We start from the raw sequence: 25735 nt of genomic DNA, 5'->3' as shown, positions 1-25735 counted from the left end.
CCATTTTTGTGTACTCCCTTGATTCCGAGAAAGGACAATGGGGCACATGCCGTAGGCTCAGACTTGCTTCTGCTCACAAATGGTTCCAAGGACGTGCGTTCACATGTCCTTATGACTGACATTAGAGCAGGTGTTCCTAGCGACCGTGGAATAGGAAGAGCCTTTCAGGGCTCCAGCTATTTCCAAACACCTAAATGTGCAACTTCCAAGTAGTCCATCCAGGTGGGCCAGCCACATGAACATTTTTATTGGAAACTATATTGACACAACCTCAACCCAAACTTTGTGTTGAATCCATATGTCCCCCCAATATAAGTAACTAGATATACAAACACACAATACACAAATCAATATCATACTTACTAACTTTTTTCCAGAAATTTGTCTGTATGAAGCCAAAGATCTATTTGGCCCTATCCAGACAGTTGAATGAAAAATAACTTAATGCACATTTTTTTAATACACAATGCATGTAGATCTAAACATACCTGGGCTAATCTAGAAAGGAAGCTTGGTGGATGTCTGTATGGTCCTGCTCTACAGGGTAGATGGAAATTCTAATTGGCTTATCGATCACCTTACACATTGCTTTGCTCATGATATCCTCCTCCACACATCCTATTACTTTTAAGGATGAAATCCAAGTTCCCTAGTTTGCCATGAAAGACTGCCCTCCTAGTTCCCAGCCTCACTGTCTGACCTGTGCCCACCTCCACCTCTCCAGCCTCATCTGCTGCCACCTCACCTCCCTCCCTCGCCCCAGTCCAGGCACGCTGCTCCTTATTCCCTTACACAGCAGCACTCAGTCCCATTGTGGGAAGATGAATGAAGACTCCCAAACTCACCCATGTCCTAATTCTCGGGATCCATGAATGTTACGTTTTGTGGCAGAAGGACTTTGCAGATGTGATTAAATTAAGACTCTTAAAATGGGAAGGTTGCCCTGGATGATCTTGGTTGGCCCAAACTAGTCACCAGCTCCTTATGACAGGGTCCCAGGAGGGTCAGGTCAGATGGAAGCAGGAGGGGGTGGGGAGATGCTGTGCTGTGGGCAAGTGAGGAGGAGGTAGGCCCCAGCAGGGAGAGGAGGGAAAGGAGCAGATTCTCCCCTGGAGCTCCCAGAACACAGCCCTGCCAACTCCTTGATTTTAGCTCCATAAAACTCAGTTTAATTTCTGGCCTCCAGGACTGTAAGAGATTGATTTGTGTTGTCTCAAGCCACTAAGCCACTAAGGTTGTGGTGGTTTGTTGAGGCAGCAATAGGAAAATAATCTACTCATTATTCTGATTTATGCTTCTTTATGGCACTGCTACCATTGGATATCTATCTATCTATCTATCTATCTATCTATCTATCAAACTCTAATATGCAAATAGACCGAACAGTGGAACAATCAAACGACTGAACAACTGAACAATCGGTCACTATGACGTGTGCTGACCACCAGAGGGCACACACGGAACATGGCAGGCATCGGTAGCAGGCAGCAGAGCGCGGAACAGGATGGGCATTGGCTGCTGCAGGATGGTGGAGCAGGTGAGCGGGGGCACCAGACCAAGGCAGGGCCTTGCTTGTTGTCATCAGGGCGAGCCTCTGGTAGTTACTGTAAATTCTTTGCCCCATGCGCTGCGGTCCTGCCAGACGCTTGCACCTGCTGCTGGCACTGGCCCTGCTCACACCCACTGTCGGCACTGGAGCTGCCACTCACACCCACCGCCGGTGCCTGGCGCTGGCACCAAGCGATCGGTGCTGTCAGAGGGTGAGAATGTCGGCTGCTGGCCCCAATTGCCCCTGAGAGCTTCTCCACCTCCCTCTGCTCCTGAGGGGTGATCAGGGCAGCAGTCGCTGCTCACACTCGCTGCTAGCTTCAGCCCCAATAGCTCCACGCTGGCAGCACATGCAAGCAGCAACAGCAGGAGCAGAGCTGCCAGCAGAAAGGGGACAGGGGCTGTGGCGGGAGGGGCCGGGCAGGGGCACGGAGGATGGGCAAGATCCGCCCCTGTGTCCACCACAGCCTCACAGCCCACAGTTCCTTTCAAGGTGCACAAATTGGTTAACTGGGCCCCTAGTATAGATATTTACTTATTTATTTATCCATCAGTTGTCTCTGCCACTATAACATGAAGTGCATGGGAGTTAGGACTTTGTTTTCTTCATGGTTGTAAACGCAGGGCCTGGCATGATAACTATCTGCTGAATGAATAAATCAAGATAAATAAATAAATCATGATAACTATCTGCTGAATATAATAAATGTTTTAATCAAGTATTTGGCCAACACCCTGAAATGGCTGACCCTCAGTACCTAGAGTTACAAGCCTGTGTGACATTTTCACTGACTGGTCAGTGTAATTTAGGAATCACACATTGCTCTCCTGCTGTTTTTCCTGTCACCAGTATCAGTTGGAGATGCCAGAACCGGTGGGAACATCATACGCAAATGAGTACAGGGTGTAGACACAGCCCACACGGTCTACACTAGCACAGCCCAGGAGAAGAAACCCCAGGACTGTACAGTAACAAGTTCCACTAGGGAGGTGGCTCACACACCTGAGCCCCATCATATTTGGGGGTTCTACATGCACTCTGGGCTGCTGGGAGGAAGAGGAGCCTGAGCAGGTTACACTCAGGGTGAGCTCTGGTAGTTACTGAAAATTCTTTGCTCCCCTGCGCTGCAGTCTTGCGAAGAGGAGGAGACTCCACTTCCACGCGAGCAGAACAACCTGTTTTACCCATTTTCATATATTATGTTTATATGCAACGTAATAAAGATCTGCAGAGAGGATGAGGGGCATAGAAGCAGGGATTCTAACTGCCCCTCTTCTTACAAGTTCTGCTGAATATCCTTAAAAAGGAGGCCACACACAGGAGCTGAGGTCTATGGTGCATTTTGTAACATATTAGTTAACATAATTCAATTCTATTTGTTTTTTAAAAGTAAACTGCCCAGCTGGTGTGGCTCAGCGGTTAAGTGTTGACCTAAAAACCAGGAGGTCACAGTTCGATTCCCGGTCAGGGCACATGCCCTGGCTACAGGCTTAATCCCCAGTGGGGGATGTGCAGGAGGCAGCCCATCAATGATCTTCTCTCATCATCTCTCTCTCTCTGTCTCTATCTCTCTCTCTCTCTCTCTCTCTCCTTTTCTCTCTGAAATAAAAATAATTAATGAAACATATTTTTTTAAAAGAATATAAATATAAAAAGTAATAAATCCAATATTTGCTTTACGGTACCATGGATCATAAATAATTTAGGAATCACACGTTGCTCTCCTGCTGTTTTTCCTGTTGTTGGTACCGGTTGGAGATGCCAGCACCTCTTTTTCCTTCAACTTCTGTTTAGTTCAACACCAGTGACAGGCTAATTTGTGGTGAAATCAACACTTTGCCAAACTTACAAAAAATTGTCTTGGTACCAAGACAATGATGAGGATGATTGCCTGTTGCATGGGTGCTTCTGTCCTGAGAACAAATAGGCCTCATCCTCACTTTTAAAAAATGAGGTTTTCTTGGAAATGGATGCAACGGCGATGTGGATATGGGGGCTGGAAGGCCCCCGGCTCCAAGGTCTCTGCCCCCCAGAACACCCACAGCACTCGCCTCATTCCTCTTTTCACCAAATTCAGCCACGTGGGAGTCTGTCTCCAGAACCCCATTGTTTTCTTTTTTAAAATTTTTTATTGATTAAGTTATTACATACGGGTCCTTATCCCCAGCAAGAGTCCTCCCTGTCTTTCCCTTTCCCCCACAAATGCTCCGTATAATACAAGAAGGTTTGTTGGGTACCTAAATATGAGTCAAACACTCTGCTAGTTACTTTTTAAAAAGACCTTGTGGTAGAATAAAGGAGATACAATTTACACACAAAACCACCAGGGGAAAGTACAGAGTAGAAAATAACAATGCATTCAATTAGTAAATAAAGTGTGTTTCACCAGAGGATTTCTTGGAAACCAGAAAGAAGAGAAATTATTGTAAACTGGAGAATTGTAGGTTCGTAGAGTAATCATTTTTATTAGCAAAAAATAGTACTATTGCCTGACCAGTGTGGCTCGGTGGTTGAGCGTCAACCTATGAACCAGGAGGTCACGGTTCAATTCCTGGTCAGGGCACATGCCTGGGTTGCGGTTGCGGGCTTGATCCCAGTAGGGGGCATGCAGGAGGCAGCCGATCAATGATTCTCTCTCATCATTGATGTTTCTCTCTCTCTCCCTTTCCCTTCCTCTCTGAAATTAATAAAAATATATTTAAAAATATACAGTAGTATTACTAATATGTTGCCTTCATATGTAAAAAACATATAAATATGAATATTGTGGGGGGTGATTGTTGGGAAAAATGTTTTCCATCGTATTTAAATTAATCAATTCCTGGAGTGTTTTTTATAATATTCATAGCCATAATCTTTATCACATACCAGTCTGATACAAAGATTGCCAAAGTTCGTTGCTTAAATATCATAAGCGTTACACATTAACACTGATAATTGGTGTCTTACTACTACAGCAATGGTTTTACTTAATCAGGTATTTTAGTTAGATTGGTACCAAAAGGGCAAGCTCAGTGACAGAGGTAATATTTATTGACCATTTATCTGAAGCACCTGTAACCTTAGAAACGTTAAGAATGAAACTCCAGCACCGGCCAGCGGATTTGACTTTCTCTCACAAGCCTTGGTTTTGTTTTTGAAAATCATGCTGCTGAAGGAAATTTACCAGCTGGGAGAATGTACTTCAGGTCTGTCACAAGGTAGTGATTTCAGCAGCAATTTCCGCTCACTCATACGTCAACTCTTAAACAACGCTTTGCCCATCGTATACAGCAGTCAATGATTAGACACTCGCTTTACATTCACATTCCAGTCCTGCAACTCTGAGCCTTCCCGGGTGAACCCTGGAATGACGGATTTAATGAGCCTTCCTCTTGACTACATAGTGAGATCCCAGGACCCTGACACCACGCATCCTTTCCTGGTCACTCAGAGCAAAATGAAGCACCAACTATGCCACCTGCAAGTGCAGGTGTGCCCGTCCAAGGCAGCCTTACCTTCACGAAGAGGAAGATCTCAGGGTTTGTGGAAGCTGATTCGTCTTCTTCTAAATCATTGGCAGCAGAATAGCCGGTGAGGGAATATTCACTGCTCGTCTGGACGGTGAAGCTTGAAGGAGAAGGCAGGTTCCCCTCCATCATGCGTCTGTTCTCCTGTGGCTCTTCTGGGGTCGTCTCCTGGTCCTGAACTGGTGAGTATAATTCTTCCATTGAGATGTTCCCATCATCCTGGGGCTCACCTGGTTGAGGATACGGGGCCGGAGGACATATCGCAAGAAACGGGAAGTAGCCTTCTTCATCTGGTTGGGAAAAAGCCAAGCTATTTTCCTCACTCCCGACAGCATAAGCTGATACAGAATCATAGTCATGGGTTTCCAGCTCAGTGGCATATAAATTGTTTTCTGAGCTCAAGTCTTCATGGATGTTATGATAAAGGGGACCTTCATTTTCTGCTGGCTGGTCTGGAACTTCATACACCGTCTCTGTTTGGATGGTGTCATAAGTGGTGCTATAGTCTTCATCATTCATGTTTTCGTAGCTCATGGATCCTTTTGCAAGCAGATCTGAGTAGAACCCAAGTGGGTAAAGAGATAGAGGATGCTGCACTCCCTTGCAGAAGAGTCAACAGGCTTTTGAAACACAGAAACTAGCAGCCACTATCGATGACAGGTCTCTAACAATCATTTACCGGAGACTTTACTCAGCAAAGCACAAGTCCATTGGCCACAAGATAAAGCTTACACACTCAGTTAACTCTTTCATCCCTAAGGGCACTTCAACTACACTCTGAGGTTTTCCTTATTGCCAGTAATTTCAATTCTTTGGATCTACTAGAGGTTGAATTGAATTTCTTCCATGTCCACATTAAAATTCTGAATATTTCACTACTTGTCACTAATAGAAGCTCCTCCTCCCAATTGCCCTCAAATGTTGACAACAGTCAAGACGGTCCTGCAATTCAGTTCTTCACAACGGTAATATCTATTTACAGCTGAATTCAAAACAAAACAATTGAGTATGGATACCCAATGATAAATGAGTTATGTGTACTCCAGTTGGGTACTAAACTCTATTGGCATTTCTTATCTGGAAATAGCACTAGGTGATCAAATGGCAGAAGAAAAAAAGATAATGCTCTGGGCTACAGGCACATCAGTACGACCACCAAAAAGAAGGGGCTCCAAGATTTATGGCTTCGGGTTTTATTTTTCCCTCCTCAATCTGGGTGATCATCACAGTCAGCAAACATTCACTAAGATTTTATTATAAACAGGATACTGAACTGAGCACTAAACAGGTGAGTTAGAAGATAAGTTCTCTCTTATTAAGGGACTACGAAGTAGTAGTAGGAAGCCCAGGAAGATAGACTAAAACCCTAATGGTCACAGAATAAACTATTCAAGGTTTACTTCTCGCAACTGGCCCAGGTCTGGGATAAGCAGCAAAGAACTGTGTGCAAATTTGCCTAGGAGATGTCTTATGCAGATGTCATATACAGGCTCTTCGTTTTTCAATCTGCTGCTCTGTTCTGCTAATTCCTACTTCTCATCACCACAACACATGCATCTTTCCCTTTGAAGTGACGACCCAGATGAACTGTAAAAGGTCTTTAATATCTTGAAATCATGTGAAAATTGAGAAGCAATGCAACTCCAGTTGACAGGTTTCAAAGCATTTGGTGAACAGTGTGACAAAACTCTGTTGTACTCTTAGCTTCAATATTGTATCCAGAGATCTTGCGGAATGAACTAGAATTATGGATTTTGGGAATTCTAGAATTCTGACAAAGAATATAGAATTCTAACTCAAAGAATAGATAAGGGGAGAAATGCCAGAAGCAGACCATTGACACCAGTCCCTCATCTTATTGAAAACTGAGGTTTGATGGGTCCAAATACCTGATAAATTACCACCGGTTCCAGAACCAGGTGTTTGTAACTGATGGAAGCCCCAGCTCAATTCCTCCACATAATGTTAGCACTGGAGAAGACCCAAGAGCCCATTCAGCCTCACATTTTATTTCATATTTGAGAAGAGCCTGAAACCTTGAAAGCGGAAGCGAGTGGTCCAAGTACGCACAGAGCTAATGAGCTGATTTCAGCTGCAGCTTCCTAACATCCAGCTCGGCGACCTTCCTGCTGCTCTCACCCTTCCTTTAAGTCAGCATTTTCCAATTTTTTTCATGATCACACCCTTATCGCCCCCCACATGACGCCCCCAAAATCCTTTCTAGATATTTTCCCCATGAATTTAAAATACTGCAAATATACTAGATATCTGTTTATGTAACGTATGTAATCTGTGCTTTATACATAGAGAGAGATTTTTGTTCCCCAAGAACCAATTTCCATCCCTTTTGTGTAATATTGTTTTTTCTTTTTAATCCTCACCTGAGTACATGTTCATTGATTTTAGAGAGAGGGGAAGGGCGAGAGACTGAGAGAAACACCAGTGTGAGTTGCCTCCAGTACACATCCTGACTGGGATCCGGCCAGCAACCTTTTGGTGCACAGAACAATGCTCCCACCAAAGGAGTGAATCTCGGGCCCAATGACATTGTTCTTTTTTTAAAAAAATGTATTTATTGATTTCAGAGAGAGGAAGGGAGAAGGAGACAGAAACATCAATGAAAGAGAAACATGGATTGGCTGCCTCCTGCACACCCCCTACTAGGGATCAAGCCTGCAACCGGGGCACGTGCCCTGGAATGGAACCTGCAACTTAATGGTGCATGGGACGACACTCAACCAACTGAGCCACACCGGCCAAGCACAACATCAGGCACTGGATTATATGCCATTCTGCATTGTTACCAAAGAATAATTTTCTACAGCCTGTGCATGTGCACACAACCTGCTACGAAGTCCTCACCGTGGTGATGACCTAGTGGGGCACCAGGGCTGGTGAAACTAAGGGCCCAAAAGCACACAGACATTTTATCAAATGAGTCCCCTTTATTCCCTTCTCAGGACACACCCGTCATGATTCAGTTACTGGCTGTAACATGAAACTAGTCATCCTGTTACAATGCAAGTCAGGTCATTCCACTCCTGCTTAACTCCCTGCAATGGCTCCCCATTTCTCTCAGTAAAAGCCAAATTCCTTACAATGACCCACAAGGCCCTAGAAAATCTACACCAGCTCCTCCATGCCTGTTTTTCTCCCCCTTGCTTCCCCGGCTTCAGATGACCTGGCCTCCTTGCTATGCCTGGAACATTCCAGAATGCTCCCATATTAGGATCTTTGTATTGGCTGTTCCCCCTGCTCAGAATACATTTTCCATGGATATCCGCATAGTCAATTCCCCAGACTCCTCTAAGTTTTTTCTTATACCTCCTCTTCTCAGTGACGCCACTCTGCTGTTTTGTTTAATATGACAACCTATCTCAACTCCTACCTGTTATCCCCTCCTCATTACTGAAAACCCTGCCTGAGTTTTTGTTACTCTTTCCCTAACACCCATCAATGTGTGTGAGATATATACACATTCAGTACTTATTTATTATGTCCAGAGTTTACATTCTGCCTTCTCACACTTCTATATAAACCCCTAATGGGCACAGATTTCTGTCTGCTTTTTCATCATGGTCTGAAGCACCTGACCTATATTAGATACTCAATACATATTTGTTCAATGACTTTTTAAAATATATATTTTATTGATTTTTTTACACAGAGAAAGGGAGAGGGATAGAGAGTTAGAAACACTGATAAGAGAGAAACATCAATTCAGCTGCTTCCTGCACACTAACTACTGGGGATGTGCCGCAACCAAGGTACATGCCTTTGACCGGAATCGAACCTGGGACCCTTCAGTCTGCAAGCCGATGCTCCATCTACTGAGCCAAACCGGTCAGGCTGTTCAATGACTTTTTATAATGATTTGATATCTTTGCCCTCCACTGGACATGTAAGTTTCATGAGAACAAAGCCCATGTCCATTTGCCCATCACTGTATACCTAAAGTCTAGCAGACATGACATATAATAGGTGCCTATTAAATATTTGTTTTATAAACAAGAAAAATGGAGGAGGTGTATCTAGAATTCATGTCCTCTTATTCCTGGTCTAGCGTCTTTCCACATTATATGTATAATCATAATCTCATCTCCTCACTCTATTATAAACTCCTGCAGGAAGAGAACTGATAAGTGGATCTTCCACAGAACTTTGTATAAAGCAAGTTGGCTTGTTTACTTGTGAAAGGAAGAGTTCACCAACCAATTTATCAATCAAAAATATTTTGAGGGCTCCATATGTCTGTTGCTTATAATCCAGGAAAGGAAATAAGACATGTATTCATTAGTTGGAGAAGTTCTAAGACTGCTTTGTGCTTTTGGGATTACAAGCCTGCTGTCATACCCATGTTTGGAAACCTCCAGTGGGCCCAAGTTTATACTGGAAGATGTCTGTTCCAAGAGCGTTCACAGTTGGGACCCAGCCTCTTTGTCCAACCAGCTTCTCCCCTCAACTCTCCCCCAAATACCTTCTCTATAATCAGGAAAGGTGCGCATCCCTGAACACTATGCCATTTCTTGCCTCTATGCTTTTGTATATATGGTGCCTCTACTGGGCAAAATTCTACTCATTCTACTATATGCAGGATATAAAGATGCATAAGAGGGGATCTTATCTGCACATACAACTCAAGAAATTTACAAATTAGTAATTCAACAGAAAGGATCCAAATGGGACTTAGAGCAGACCTGCCCATTGTCTGGGACAGTTTGGGGCCAATTTCTGGTCTTCTGCTTTGCATGTATAAAGACTCAATTTGGTTAGTTTGCCCAAGGTTTTTCATACACTATAGAACTGGGTCACTCTAAGTAAACTACAAATAAAACAAAACAGCAGTTTAGCAATTGAACTGCCAGTTTATTGATTTAAATAAAATAAATAAATAACTGGCAAATTAACTTGAATACTTGCTTGGGTTGATAAGTATAAACTCTTCACAGTCCAAAGCCGACATAATAAGCCAGTTAAGATAATATCCTCATAATATGTTCATGTGATGCTTGTAGGAACTAAGGCAATGCCCCTTTTTTCAAATCCAATATCAGTGATTTGTACGTCTTTTTATTTTGATGAGTCTTGTTAGGAATTTACCACTTCTACTTATTATTTTAGAGAATCTGTGGCGTTGTTAATAATCTCTATTGTATATTTCTTTGCAATGTCATTGATTCCTGCTCTTATCTTTATTATTTCATTTTTCTTCTCTCTTTGGTTTTACTTTGCTGTTTTTCTTCCCTAAGATAATCATTGGTGTATTTCCAACATATGTATTTTAAGACTATTAATTTTCTCTAAGTATAGCTTCATCTGTATCCCACAAGTTTTGATATGTTTTACTTTCTCATCCAGCTCAAAATACTTCTCATTTTGCTTGTTCTTCCCTTTGTTTGTGAGTTATTTAGAAATGTATTGGTTAATTTTCAATAGTTGAAGATTATATAGTTACCCTTTTGTTATTAATTTTTAGCTTAATTTTACTAAGGTCGGAGAACATAGTCTTTATGACCTTATTCTATTGAAATTTATTTTGAGATGTGCTACTGATACAGACAACAAAATGAATCTCATAGACAATATGCTGAGTGAAAGATGCCAGACATGAAAGAGTGTAAACTAAATGATTTCATATAATTATGTCAACTTTAAAACATATCAAAGGTTGCATGATTTCTAATAATCCTTTTAATGAGTACTTGAGCAAAAGATTTTAAGGATCACATCTACAGTCCACGGGCAAGGAATGTCCCATGTTAATAGCTGACTTAGACTTCCTCCTCTGGGAGCACAATTTCTTAGGTTACTGTTATTAAGTGATAGTTAAACCCAACCCACTAGTCCCTGAAATACAACCATCAGGCTGAGGAATTTGCATTAAGCCCAGCAACATCCTGGCCACTTGGAGATGACCATCAACAGTATCATTAAAAATGGTATCTTAAATCACTTTCTATAACGCAGGCTTTTTCCAGGGTCTCCCAATCCTTATACACTTGAGGAAATAGGCCTTAAAATCCCCAGTTTCACAAAATTCTTCCTCATTATTGTCTCTGAATCTGAGTCCATCGATGTATCATTCAGGGGCAAAATGCCATTTTTTCATGTTTCTATGCAAAAAGAAATCTACTCACTCCCAAAATAATTTCATAGCTTTAATGAAGATTTGGGGGTCAGAGGGAGCAGTCATATCAAGCAGCACCATTTCACTGGCCCCACCCCAAATTCCTCTCACCTCCTCTCTCCCTTCCTTTCTCCCATTTTGAGAGGAACCATCAGTTCTTCCAGTTTCTCCCACAGAACCTTTTTCAGACACACTCCATTCACACTTGGTCCATGGGAGGCATCTTTTCACCTTCCTTCCCAAATAAACTTTCCAAGAACTTCTTTGGAACAAACCCAGTGTCCTCCCTGGAGAGAATTTTAATGAACATGATGTTCTCCATCTTATTGCATTTCTGTTCAGATTTGGTGACCCCCTGATGACACTTTTGGGACACTGAAGACCCAGTGGTCATGATTTCCAAACAGAAGCTGTATCTCTGAATGGCTTGATCTTTAAAGCATGGGAATGGCTTAGCTCCCAGAGAAGATGAGCCCAGCAAGAGCCCCTGAGACTGGGAGCAAGCCATGCGCCTTGTTCTGCGTGGATCTCCCTCCTCACAGTTGTTTTTATCTGTGGTTTGCTGATGATGAAGAAGGGGGAAAGAAGATAGGTCAAACATGGCTGTTTGAAAAGGCTTGGAATCTGTTCAACAATTCCAGGTGAGGGGGTGAAGAAAGTTATAGGTCTAAATTTCCTTCTGAGCTCAAATACTTGACTATCGCTAGAAGTGGTCACTTGAGTTCAATATTAGTTCATTCCAGCCAATCTGAACATCCTCATAACATAGGCTCCTAGGACAGGAAGAGGTAGTGAGGCCCTACCCTACACCAGGTCCTGGAATGATTGACTGGGCCCTGCTGAACTTGGTAAACCTGTGACTTCAAACATGACCCTCTAGCCTGGCTCCAGGAAAATCATCATGAATGTTTGGCCTCTGAAGGGGAAGAAAACAGTTACAGAGAGGGGAAAGACTAGTGAGTTATTTTAAAGGGCAAGTTTCTCTCCAGTGCCAGTACCTCCACTTGCTTTTCCGCCCTCTTCTCTTCACCTCACCCTTTCCCTCATCACTGCTTCTCTCCTCTCAGGAGCTACTTACTCTCAACAAGCTAATAACTTACCCACTCAGTAATATTTTCATTTCAAAAAATGCAAAGGCTGACCTAAAGGAATGAATGGCTAATGGTAAAAACTCATTTTTCACTTCTCAGGGAAGATCTATTTCTCACCTTCTGTCTTCTTCATAGTTCTCAGTTGGCTTCTATGTCAAATGAGAATAATAGTTTCTATTATTGAAGGATTTACTTGAATAGAGTAGGTAAGAAGCTTATTTATCGCAGTGCCTGGCTGGCTCTCAATTGGAACTACAGTAATCCCCTCTCATCCACGGTTTTGCTTTCCACGGTTTTGCTTTCCATGGTTCAGTTACTCGAAGTCAACCATGGTCTGAAAACAGTAAATGGAAAATTCCAAAAATAAGTAATTCCTAAGTTTTAAATGTGTGTCTCTCTGAACAGCATGATGACATCTCACACTGTCCCACTCTGTCCCGCCCAGGAGGTTAATCATCCCTTTGTCACTGTATCCACTACTGTATATGCCAGTGGTTCTCAGCCTTCCTAATGCCGTGACCCTTTAATACAGTTCCTCATGTGGTGGTGACTCCCAACCATAAAATTATTTTCGTTGCTACTTCATAACTGTAATTTTGCTACTGTTATGAATCGTCATGTAAATATCTGATATGCAGGATGTATTTTCATTGTTACAAATTGAACATAATTAAAGCATAGTGATTAATCACAAAAACAATATGTAATTATATATGTGTTTTCCGATGGTCTTAGGCGACCCCTGTGAAAGGGTCATTCGACCTCCAAAGGGATCGCGACCCACAGGTTGAGAACCACTGGTATATGCCACTGCCCATCAATTACTCAGTAGCTGTCTTGGTTATAAGATCAACGGTGGTGACATTGCAGTGCTTGAATTAAGTAACCCTTATTTTACTTATTAATGGCCCCCAAATGCAAGAGTAGTGATGCTGGCAATTTGGATATGACAAAGAGAAGACATAAAGTATTTCATAATTTAAGTGAAAGGTATGTATTTCTAGGGAAAAAGCACATGGTATATATCGGGTTTGGTACTATCTACTATTTCAGGCATCCACTAGGGTCTTGAAACATTATCTTCTGTGGATAAGGGGGGATGACTGTATTACTACTACTGCTATTATTATTATTATTAAACTTTATCCCTAGATAACAATATGAAATCTTCTGTTGCCTTATTTGAAGAACAAGCAAACATTCTGAATCCATATAAAACTATAAAATCTGAAAATATAAAGATTATAAAAGGTCTATAAGACATAGCCCATGACTTCACAAGTTTAAAATCTGTTTAAGTATAAGATATAATGTTCCAGCAAGAAAAGTTTATTGACAATGTGAAGTATTATGTTTAGTGATAAATAAATGGGGATTGATCTTTGGGCTGGAGGAGGGGCAGGGAAAGTGAGTATGTTAAGTAGTAGATGAGATCTGGACAAGTGAAGTGGAGAAGGGAGGTTAAGGTGCAAAATATGATGCAGAGTTGAGAATTCATAATTGAGAGTAAATCCAATTGAATGGAGTATGCCCATTCTGGAAAAAAAAAATAGAGACGATGAGAATACTGGGCTAGACTGCAGGTGGCCTTGAATGACATGATCAGAAGTCTGACTTTTATGCCCCTTGGATGATATTGAGGGTGAACAGACACATATCACAGAAAGAAGTTCAATTCCACAACCATTTAAACCCCAACAGGATTCAATACAGAGAGAAGGGCTCAGAGAAAACCATTTCGAGTCACTGGTTTTGCTTATTGAAGCAATTGATCTATTGGCACATCACCATGTGACATCCACATTTTGATATGAGCTTGGGGAAGGAACTGTATAAGCCACCTAACCTCTGATGATTCAGCAGATCATTTCAGTCTCTGTGAAGGTGGCCCCTTCCAGAGACCCCTCCTGGCATTCTCCCCACTGAGCTCCATCAGACACCATTCCTACCCAGTCATTGCATAGCCTTTGTTTTCATAAACTTCATAGTTGTTCCAATTCTCTGAATTTCATTCTCATGATTCTGCCTCTGCCATTATACCCCACCATACTATCTCTTCATGAAGGCTTACTTGCATATAATCCCAAAAATTCACTGCACTTTCTTACTTTTCAAATAGTAAATAGCCATCCAGAGCTTGACTTGTCATAACATCCGTTGGCCCACCTCAGTGCTGTCTATTTAGGATTATACAATCTGGGACAGGTCCTAGAGTCCTGGAGGAGCCTAGGTAAGAGTCATTTATGGTGTTTTACTACTCAGAGGAGATGAATAAAGACAACAGGAAAAGGGAGAACACTAAATTTGGGGAGAATGACAGATGGAATCCTTTTCACTGACATGAATGGGAAGGGACAAGATCATTTAAATAAACTTAGTAAAGAAATTGAGCACCAAAAAACAACATGTTTTTAAAAATAAAAAACAGCTACAAAACACCACAAAAATGTATTTCCTCAGAGTTCTGGAGGCCAGAAGTCAAAATGAGTGTGTCAGCAGGTCACACTCACTCCAAAGGCACCAGGGGTGACTCCATCCTGGGGGCTCCAGCTTCTGGGGGCTCCAGCGCTCCTTGGCTTGTGGCTGCATCTCTCCAATCTCTGCTTGTCTTCACGTGACCATCTCTTTTCTCCATGCATGTCTCTTATATGTTTGTCCAGTGGCATGTGCCATTGGATTTTCAAAACAGAAGGAAGTATATGCCCTCAATCCCTTAGGCAAGGTGATCCTTGCTTCCTCCCCTGCCTGCCCCTGGTGCTCTGCCCTCGCTCTGTCTTCTTACCCAGGCTGGGACAACACACCACACCCCAGGGCCCCACACTCAGGGATGCCCTCCAACTGTTCCTCCCCTTCTCCTTCTGTGCTTCCAAGTGACCAAAGCCTCCTAATCTGACCGGCTTAAAACCTCTCTCACTTCTCTAGAATCTCCAGTATAAAGAAAAAAACAACTGGAAGCAGATCAACTTGCTGATGCCCGAAGCCTGAGGTGTCCAGACAGCTGACATCCAGGAGAAGGAAAAGGTGAGCTGGGCCTCCTCCTATTCAGGCACACGATGGAGGCCCACTGTGTGAGTGTGGAAGGATCCTGCAGAAATACTCATGGACTAGGCTGAGTACTTGCATCTCCATCATTCTGCCTGAAGGGAATGTGCTTTCTTTCTGCCATGGGCAACTTGACTTCACCGTGCTCTCTCCATCTGTGGGGATCTCTCCATCTTTGGAGATTTTATTTTGTGATTTGAAGGTTTCAGGGTTTTGCTGTTTGGGGATTTTTTTTTTCTCCAAAGACATCCAGGAAGTTTGGTTCCATATTATAAAACCAAAAGTAATCTATCTCAGTAATTTTCTGGGTAATCACTCTGTATATGCTATACTTCTCTATGTAACATGGATAACACAAATTGTTAATGTGAACCATGGAGGACAGATAGGAAAAGACTATGGACTTTGAAAATGCAACTTCACTCTGAGAATTGTACTGGGTTGGAGACTCAAGTGCAAAAGCTGTCCTTTCACACTTCGGTTCTACATTTTCTAACCAGCATTGCCCAAGGCTAACACCCTTGAGTTAGTCCACGAGAAACACACTCTAACCCTGAAATATGTACACCGTTGTCACTTTGAGCTTCTTGGGTTCTTGCTGTGGCATCAAAGATCCATTTTTATATTAAGAAGATTTCTTTCTGATTATAGATGTAGTTCATTCAGATTATAAAAAGAAATTAAAAATCAACTGTAATTCTACTACCCAAAGATGATTATGTTAACATTCTCATACTCCTTTTTTATACATATGTATATATTTTCATTGTAATCATGTTCAACTTTGTATTCTGCTTTTTAAATTTTTGACATTATGCTTCCCGTGACAATAGTGCTCTCGCAAACATGGTGAATGTTCCTAAAACCTGCCGGACTTGCTGTAGGAAGTGTGGCAAACACCAACCCCCAAAAGTAACACAGCACAACAAGGGCAAGGTTCCTTTGAATGCGCAGGAAAAGGGCGTTATGACAGGAAGCAGGGTGGCTATGGTGGGCAGACTAAGTTGCTTTTAGCAAAAAGGCTAAAACGACAACGATCATTCTGAGGCTTGAATGCGGTAAGCCCCACTGCAGACCTAAGAGAATTCTGGCTATTAAGAGATGCAAGCATTTTGAACTGGGAGGAGATAAGAAGAGAAGAGGCCAAGAGGTCCAGTCCTAAGCTTCCTATTTTGTTTTATTATGTGACAATAAAATCGTGAACATGTGTTTACTTCAAAAAAAAATTTTTTTGACATTATATATAGGGAATATACATGAAACGCAAGCATATTTGTGTAAGACCAGCAAAGTATTTTTCAGAGTAAATGCAAATATTAGCTAAGATAATTTGTTGATTTAGAAGATTCAAAGATTTTTTTTATTGTTGAACCAAATGACTTTTTAAAAGGCAAAGGATTTTGTTTAAATAGGCGATTGGCCTCACCACCCGGATAATGAAACGGGAAACTCATTGTTCTTGGCTGTGTGCGCTTCTGGGCTGTGACACCGTCATGGTGCAGGGGACAAGGCCACAGCAGGGACGGGCACACTGAAAGTCCTGCAAGGGATCTTAAGACTACGGATGAGTTTCCTTTACATGTTTCTGTCTGCAGACAGTGCGCTCAACTTACCTACACATACTTAAATTCTGTTTTGGTCTTGGCGTGAATTTGGGCACAGAGTGGGGAGATGTGGGGGGCAGAGAAGAGAAACTATGGAATTGTGGGAAGAAAATAAACAACTTGAGGTTTATGGAGGTGTTTACAAAAATTATGAAGATGAGGGGAGAATGAACTGCACGTTGTGTTAGCAACATACGACACAGGGTCTGGCTTCCAGTGCTGTCTCTGCCGCTTACTTCTTCTGAGCCTTGGTTTCCTTATTTGCAAAAAGTGTAAATAACACCTTCCTCAAAGTGTTGGTGGAAAGTTTAAATTTTAAAAAAAGTGTGAAACCTCGGAGCCTGGCAGATTAGATAGGTGTGTGGAGTGTTAGTTTCTAATACTTCTCCAGCCACCAAGTCGCACTGGTTTGAGAGCTCAGAATGAACAGATTATGGAAGGGAAAAAATGTATAAGTACATTAATAAGCATGATATGTTTGTATGTTAATGGAACTTAGTTCTACTGTGCATGCATTTATTATTATGCATTCTAGGAGTTCTTTAAATAACATTGATACCTATTCTAAATCATGATAACTACATTTTTCAGTAATTACAAGCTTCAAAAGACATACATAGACAGTATTTTGCATGATGTTTCAAAAAATGCACTAAGACAGTCATTACCTGGTGAGTGCTTATAACACTAACATTAGGGCCAAAGTACCCAAACAGCTGACACTGAACTTCCACAGCTAAAGGGGATCATGGAAAGAAAAAGGTTACAAGTTATGCTCTGTTAAAGTAGGTCTGTAGAGTCACAGAAAATATCAGATGTGCAACTGAACCAGAATTATAGATAATGCAAAAGAAAAAACACAACGTGATTTTAAAAAGGCAAACAGATGTAATATGCAAGAAAAGATAAATGCAGAAATCACCCTCCTGATTTGAAAACTCTGAGTTTTTGCATTAATATTCCACCAGGTGGCACTGTTATCTGTAGGCAGCATGGTCCTGTGCAGCCTCAGGCAACAGATGCAATTCACAATATTCCGGGTCTAAAACCTTTTTCCTTTCTTAATTATTTTGCCTTGAGAGTAACGTGTCTCAAATTCAAAACGTATGTTTAAAATATTTTATTTTCATTTGTCATGTTAAAGCTCAATTCCCCCCTTTTAAAAAATACAGTTCATTTAACAAGTTTTAAATTTTAAAATAAAGGGGAAAAGAAGGTCGGGAAGAACATTCAATCTTCACGATGACCCTATAGGGCAATTAGATTTTCTATTTTACATGCGAGGAAACTGCGTTTCAGAGTACGTACTATCTCCAAGGTCAGGCAGATGGCGAGCAGAGAAGCCAGACCACACCTCAAGTCTGTTTGAATCCCAAATCCCCATACTTTTCACTACTCTCTACTATAATTTCATTTTCTAGAGGAAATTGAAATCAAATGATGTCTTCTTAGACTTGCAGGACAAACAAAAACAAACGGGATAGCACTTTTAGGAATGCCAATTACAAAAATCTTTGTGATCCTTTGAAAGATTTTCTCTCTTTAATGATTTTTTTTTCCTAGAGTCTTTCTATAAATTAACTTTAAACGTGTTTTATTCCTGCCCTGGCTCAGAAAAAAAATGTAGTGGCATCTACCTCAGTTCTGTATTATCCATACCAAAATCAGAATGGTTCCATTTTGTGTATGTGCCTACATATTTGTGTGTGTGTGTGTGTGTGTGTGTGTGTTCACATAAAATTGTCTTTGTCCTCAATTTCCAAACAATATTTTGTGGTATTTTGGTGTCCTGCATCTCAATGTTTCTGATATCTGTAGTTTCTTTACTACAGCTTAAAGAAAATTTGCTGTCATTGCTAATAATCATGGCACATAGGTTTGCTCTTATTAGTTCTATGTCCTGAAGCTTAAAACTAAAAGCTAAGTCTCCTTGAATGAATGAACATATACATCTAATATAATAAAAGAGAAACATGCAAATTGACCATACCTCCGCTACACCCAACAGCCACGCCCACCAGCCAATCAGGAACAAATATGCAAATGAACCCAACTAAGATGGCAGCAGCCATGGAGCTGGAGCAAGCAGGAGGCTTGGGTTGCCCCTGGCAATGGAGGAAGCCAAGCTTCCTGCATGCCCTGGCCAGCCCTGAGCCCTGCTCAAGGCTACAAAGTTTCAATTATAGAAGATAAATAAATCCCAGATACCTGCTTCCAGCCCACGGAGGTGGCTAGCCTGAAAATGGCCATCAGCCCCTCACCCAGGCTGGCCAGGCACCCCAGCAGGGACCCCCACCCTGAAGAGGGTGTGGGCAGCCTGAAAACAGCCCTCAGCCCCTCACCCAGGCTGGCCACACCCCCATGGGGTGAGGGTCCCTGCTGGGGGGCTTGGCCAGCCTGCAAACAGCCATCAGCCCCTCACCCAGGCTGGCCAGGCACCCCAGTAGGGATCCTCACCCTGAAGGGGGTGTGACCAGCCTGAAAACAGCCCTCAGCCCCTCACCCAGGCTGGCCACACACCCCAGCGGGACCCCCACCCTGATCTGGGACACCCTTCAGGGCAAATCAGCCGGCCCCCAGCCGTGCATCAGGCTTCTATCCTATATAATAAAAGGGAAATATGCAAATTGACCCTAATGGCAGAACAACTGGTCTCTATAACACACACTGACCACCAGGGGGCAGATGTTCAATGCAGGAGCTGCCCCTGGTAGTCAGTATGCTCCCACAGAGCTCCCCCTGAGCAGAGCTCCCCTTCAGCCACAAGCCAGGCTGATGGCTGCCAGCACAGTGGTGGTGGTGGGAGCCTCTCCCGCCTCCTTAGCAGCACTAAGGATATCCGACTGCAGCTTAGGCCTGCTCCCCGCTGGCAAGTGGACATCCCCCTAGGGCTGCCAGGCTGCCAGATTGATGTCTTACTGCCAACTTAGGCCTGATCCCCCAGGGAGCGGGCCTAAGCCAGCAGGTGGACATCCCCCGAGGGGGCCCAGACTGCGAGAGGGCACAGACCAGGCTGAGGGACACCCCCCTCCCCCGAGTGCACAAATTTTTGTGCACCAGGCCTTTGGTATATTTATAAACATATATATGCAATCTTGTATGTGTACAGTGTATAAGATTGGGGACCATGAGGTTACTGTAGTTACAGCTTTCTTTCTTACTTGGACTGTCACTCTAATCCAAATACTGTATTTTCTCTCATCCCCCTCCCCCCTCTCTCCTTTCAATGTAATTCTTGCTTTTTATCATATTAAGTACCCTACAGAGCAGCTAAGAATACATAAATCTTCCCCCCTCCCTTCCTATCTATTGCTCCTGATCCAAATAAGTGATGCCTTTGCTGTGAAGCCCTCTCTGATCTTTCTAGACTTTGATTTCATGGACTGTTGGCAAGGCATCATATCCTAATACAGTGGTCGGCAAACTGTGGACCCCTGAGTGTGGCTCTTCCACAAAATACCACGTGCGATGCCCTAACAGCAGAACAACAGTGGATAGAGCGTCAGCCTGCAGACTGAAAGGTCCCAGGTTTGATTCCAGTCAAGGGCATGTACCTTGGTTGCGGGCACATCTCCAGTGGGAGGTGTGCAGAAGGCAGCTGATCAATGTTTCTCTCTCATTGATGTTTCTAACTCTCTCTCTCTCTCCCTTCCTCTCTGTAAAAAATCAATAAAATATATTTAAAAAAAATACCACGTGCGGGCACGCACATACAGTGCGATTGAAACTTCGTGGCCACACTCAAGGGGCCAAAGAGCTGCATCTGGCTCGCGAGCCGCAGTTTGCCAACCACTGTCCTAATATATAAAAAGCCAGGGGCCATCATGACATAAATGACCAGATGGGAGACCGAACACTAGGCTAGGGTCCCGGCTGGTGCGGTGGGAATTAGTCTGGGTCCTGGCTGGTGCCCCAGGTTTGAAGGCCAGCCAGGCCCCCGATCATGGGAGACCCAGAGTTCTGCCATACCAACAGCTGGGGCCCAGAGCTCCCTTCCACTGCTGTGCCCTGGTGGGAGGGAGCTCTGAGCCCCGGCTGGGGTATGGTGGTGACCAGAAACTCTGGGCCCTGGGTTTGAAGGTGGCCTTGTCCCCAATCACGGGAGACCCAGAGTTCGGCCGTGCCCTGGCCGAGGCCCAGAGCTCCCTTCCGCTGCTGGGCCCTGGCTGGGGTGCATCGGTGACAGGGAGCTCTGGGCCCCGGGTTTGAAGGCCGCCCACACCCCCGATCGCAGGAGACCCAGAGTTCCACCATGCCACGGCTGGGGCCCAGAGCTCCTTTCCACCGCCGTGTCCTGGCGGGAGGGGGCTCTGAGCCCCAGCTGGAGTGCAGTGGTGACAGGGAGCTCTGGGACCCAGGGAACCGGAGCCATGCTGCAATGGACTGGCCTCTGGGTCCCCACAGGCCCCCACCCACAGGCTCTGGGGAACCAGAGCCATGCTGTGATCTGGGAATCTTGGTCCCTACCCCAGGCCTGCAGGCTCCAGGGAACTGGAGATCCCAGATTTTGAGAGTGTGCAGGCTGGGCTGAGCACCCCTCACCACCCCGAGTGCACGATTTTCATGCACCGGCCTCTAGTCATAATAATAAAAGGCCAAGCGGCATCAGAACCGAATGACCAAATGACCAGTCACCATGAGGTGCATGAGCACCTCTCAGGCCCTCCCCTGTGGCCCACAGGCTCCTATCGCAGCAAGGCTGGTGGCCGGAGGTGGGCGAGGTGGCGGGTGGGTGGGCAGGGCACGTGCAGTTTGGCAGGGCTGCGAGCGCAGCAGGGTGTGCGCAGATGGGCAGGTCCGCGCGATTTGGCGCACTGGGCCTCTAGTTCTATTATAATAGCCCCACCTTAGTTCCATCTGGTAGCTCTCTCCCAGCTTTTCTATCCTGCCTCAATTCTTGAGAACAGTAATCCTATCTTTTAAAAATATTTTTATTGATTTTTAGAGAGAGGGGAGGTAAAAGAGAGAGAGAGAGAGAAACATCGATGTGAGAGTCAAACATTGATCAGCTGCCCCCTGCATAGCCTCTACCGGGATTCAAGGCCACAACCCAGGCATGTGCTCTGACTGGAGTTGACCTGGTCACCTTAACCAACTAAGCCACACCCACAGGCCAGAGCAACCATATCTTACTTATCTTTACATCCCCTAATCCAGTACTTCTTAATTTTGAATGTGCATAAGGACCATCTGGGATGTTGTTGAAATGCAGATTTTAGTTGAATACCTCTGGCTCAGGTTCTCCCATGAGGCTGCAGTCATGCAGGGTGGAGCTGCAGGAAGGCTCGCTGGGGCTGCAGAACCTGCTGCCAGCATGGCTCACTCAGACGGCTGTCCTCTCCATAGAGCTGCTTGAGTGTCCTTGTAACAGGGCCATTGACATCTATCGTGCCAGTGATCCCCCTGCCATGGCCTGTCCTGGCTCCATGCTGCCTTTTCTTAGTGGTCAACTTTATTCTTTTGTGCTTGCCTGTCCAGTTTTCCCAACACCATTTATTGAAAAGACTATTGAAGAGGACTGGGCATCTGTACTTTTTAAATGCTCTCCTAGTGATTCTAATATTTATCACATAATTAGACCTTAACATTCATTTTAAAGTTTAAAAAATCTTCAAATGGGACTGCAAAAATAATCTTACTTAAAAGAATGCTTTTTAAGGATTCTTAAGATTTGAGAGCGTCTTTTCCTTCCAGCTCTTAGACATACGTATCTAAGTGTGACAGGTTGATGAGTTCACATTAAAATAGAACGAACTTCAGCTTTAGATTCCCAGAAATAATAAAATCTCAGTCGGCAGAAATTACTAGTATTTTAATGCTATTGGAGCTGATATCTAAGAGAATGCTGCTAGTTTCCCAAATTCTGATGTATGCATGTCCAGTCAGCAGACTAAGTGTGTGTTCAGGGCAGCACCACAATATTTGCTTGGAAAAAATTTTATGCTTGATATTTGAAAAGTGGTATTGAAGGAGTCATTGTGGCAAAAAAATAAAAATAAAAATTAGAATTGCATTGGCCTTCCTTACACTTACCCTCTCTCTGGGAGGTGGGAGGTGCTCCCAGACTGGTTGGGATGTAACCATTGTTTCCCACCCTCTTTCCTCCCACCCCTGTCCCCCCACCCAGGTGTCAACACCAGCCAATTAGAAAGACAAAGTACCGCAGGAGGGAGCTTGTGCCTGGCCCAGAGGGTTTAGCCCTGAACTAGATTGAGAACAATGTGCTAATTGTTCTTTGTTTGCTGAGCAGGGTCTGGTGCCTGCACGGAGCTGGCTCTGCGAACCCTCCAGAGCCGGTGAGCAGGTGTTGGGATCCAGCACAGGCTGACCTGCTGCCTGCCAGGGAGGTGGTGGTGTGTGTGTGTGGTGGGGGAGAGCGGGGGCGGGGGGGGGGGGGGGCGCACACAGCAGGTGCATAATAGATGGATTAGAAACTTTGCTGAATTTATAGGTTCAGAGTTTCTCTAATTAGAGCAAAAGACAGAAAATGGCTAAAGAGTCAGGGTGGTGACCATCAAATCAAAACACTAAACTCCAAGAAGAAAGCAAGGAGCTTATCCCACTGAACTCTAAATACGCAGACACTCCCCATAGGAGTCCTGCCAGAACTCTTTTTGGCCTTCAGGATGTTTGACCTGCTCTAAGCGGGGAGGAGGGGCGGGGCGCAGAAACTGAGTTTTCAGCGACACTGTGGAATAATCCTTTCCACTGCAGGGTAGCCCCCAGGTTGTGAATAAGAGAGAGCCTCAGGAAGTCCCTCAACAGCAGGGCTTTCTGTATAGGAGAACACAGGTAAAAAACTATATAGCTACACAGAGCTATACTTTTACTATTGGTCTCCCCAATGTATCAATACAGAAAAACTTTAAGTATGTGCAAAAGAAAACATACCTTTCAAAAATACACACATGCAAAACTGCCATGGCTGTTATCTCTGGGCAGTAAGAATTTACTCTTTTTCCTACACTTCCAGACCACCTTACTTATTTTTATGCATGTACATATGTATGTGTTTATATGTCTGTCTAAAACTCGGGAAAACTATGAAGCTGGTTTTACAGTAAAATCAGCCTGAAATTCACATGCATGCTGATGGCCACGTGTTGAATTATGAACGGATGTGTGGATATATTGGCCTTTGGGCGGGCATTCTCTGTGCCCTCTCTCTAGGGAGGGAAGGGAAATTTTTTTCAATGCACATTTTCTCATTACCATGATTGAAAGACTGTGATCATTTGGATAGTATTTTGTCCGTGGAGCCTTTAAATGGGAGAGACTTACATCTCAAGAAAAGTGTCCAATGCGGTTATTTAAAATCCGTAAGGTCATCAAAAGCAGGGCTGAGGCTTGTCTCCTGCCACTCTGACCAAATGCCACTGGCTTTCTTTTTCTCTTTTTTTTAAAAAATATATTTTATTCATTTTTTACAGAGAGGAAGGGAGAGGGATAGAGAGTTAAAAACATCGATGAGAGAGAAACATCGAACAGCTGCCTCCTGCACAACCCCCACTGGGGATGTGCCTGCAACCAAGGTATATGCCCTTGACCGGAATCAAACCCAGGACCTTTTAGTCCACAGGCCAACGCTCTATCCATTGAGCCAAACCGGTCAGGGCTCGCTTTCTTTTCTTGGCAGAATCTCTGCAGAGTTGCCAGGCAGAGGAGGTCATTATGACGGTATCAGCCCATGAACTTGTTCCAATTTGGCTGTGGGCACTTTGTCTGCCTTTGACCCTTCACTCTGTTTCACTGCCTAGTCACTAGGTCACAGCTACAATGCATGGCCCTATCGAGTAGCCAGGGAAAAACCAAAGGGGAAAAAACAAACCAGAACCTAACCCTGTGCGTTTGCTGGGACTGATATTATAGCCCCTACTCCGTTGTTAAAGAGGAGAAAACTGAGACGTGGGAAGGTTCTGGGATTTTTCCTGAGTTAGCTCCCAGCTTGGCTCTAGTGCTGCTGCACTGTGGAGAGGCAGAGGCTGGCCTGTGATGCCAGCTGCCTTGGCACAGGCATAGGAGCTGCTCTGCCCATGCTACCAACTCATAGCCACTCTCCCATCGGAACTGCCCCTCCTCAGTCTTCTAACTCCACACCACTAAGTGATGGTGATGTATAGGGGCTCAAGAGGACTGAACTCCATTTTATTTTAATTTTTGAAAATCTTTTTATATACTTTTTATTTTTTTAATTTTTTAAAATATGTTTTTATTGATTTCAGAGAGAGGAGAGAGAGAGAGAGAGAGAGAGAGAGAGAGAGAAACATCAATGATAAGAGAGAATCATCCATTGGCTGCCTCCTGCATGCCCCCCACTAGGGATCAAGCCCACAACCTCCTGGTTCATGAGTCAATGCTCAACTGCTGAGCCACACCAGCTCAGCTATATTTTTTATTTTTTAATTACGTAAGAAATACATGCAGATACAATATAAGAAATTCAAACTATGTCAAAATCTACACTAATAAAAGAGAAACATGGTAATTAACGTACAACTGCTACCCTTCCCATTGGCTAATCAGTGAGTATATGCAAATTAACTGTCAGCCAAGATGGCGGCCGGCAGCCAGGCAGCTGGAAGCGAGCATGAGGCTTGCTGCAGTGAAGGAGGACTCCAACGTTCCCCGCCTCACTTGCCGGCCTCTGAGTTGCAACTCTAAGCAACTATGTACTATGTTGCAAATAAGAAGGTAAACAAAACCCAGAAACCGGCTGTCAGTCAGCCCTGGACCGCAACATTGTATCGATGTTTTCAGCAGCGAGGCCTCAGAGCTAAAGCTGGCCCAGAATTGAAAAAAAAAGAAAACAAGGA

At 43.8% G+C, this 25735-nt stretch overlaps 1 protein-coding gene across 3 annotated transcripts in view; it reads right to left on the bottom strand.

Annotated features, from left to right (window-relative positions):
• The window catches only part of CLIC5 (chloride intracellular channel 5), a 188881-nt gene that overhangs the window by 146030 nt on the left and 17116 nt on the right, over positions 1–25735 (bottom strand). The window contains exon 1 of one of the 3 annotated variants that reach the window (XM_070418481.1): positions 5047–5664. The exons of the other annotated variants lie outside the window; for them this stretch is intronic. Within the exon in view, the coding sequence (XP_070274582.1) occupies positions 5047–5592 (546 nt within the window). The 5' untranslated portion in view covers positions 5593–5664. Of the gene's footprint in view, positions 1–5046; positions 5665–25735 lie in introns of those variants that run through there. 3 annotated transcript variants of the gene reach the window in all.

This window comes from Myotis yumanensis, unplaced genomic scaffold, assembly GCF_028538775.1.
Source record: "Myotis yumanensis isolate MYYU_CA2020_CCGP unplaced genomic scaffold, mMyoYum1.0.hap1 SCAF_6, whole genome shotgun sequence".
In the NCBI taxonomy this organism is placed as follows: Eukaryota; Metazoa; Chordata; class Mammalia; order Chiroptera; family Vespertilionidae; genus Myotis; species Myotis yumanensis.
This window is presented reverse-complemented; position numbering and strand designations above follow the sequence as displayed.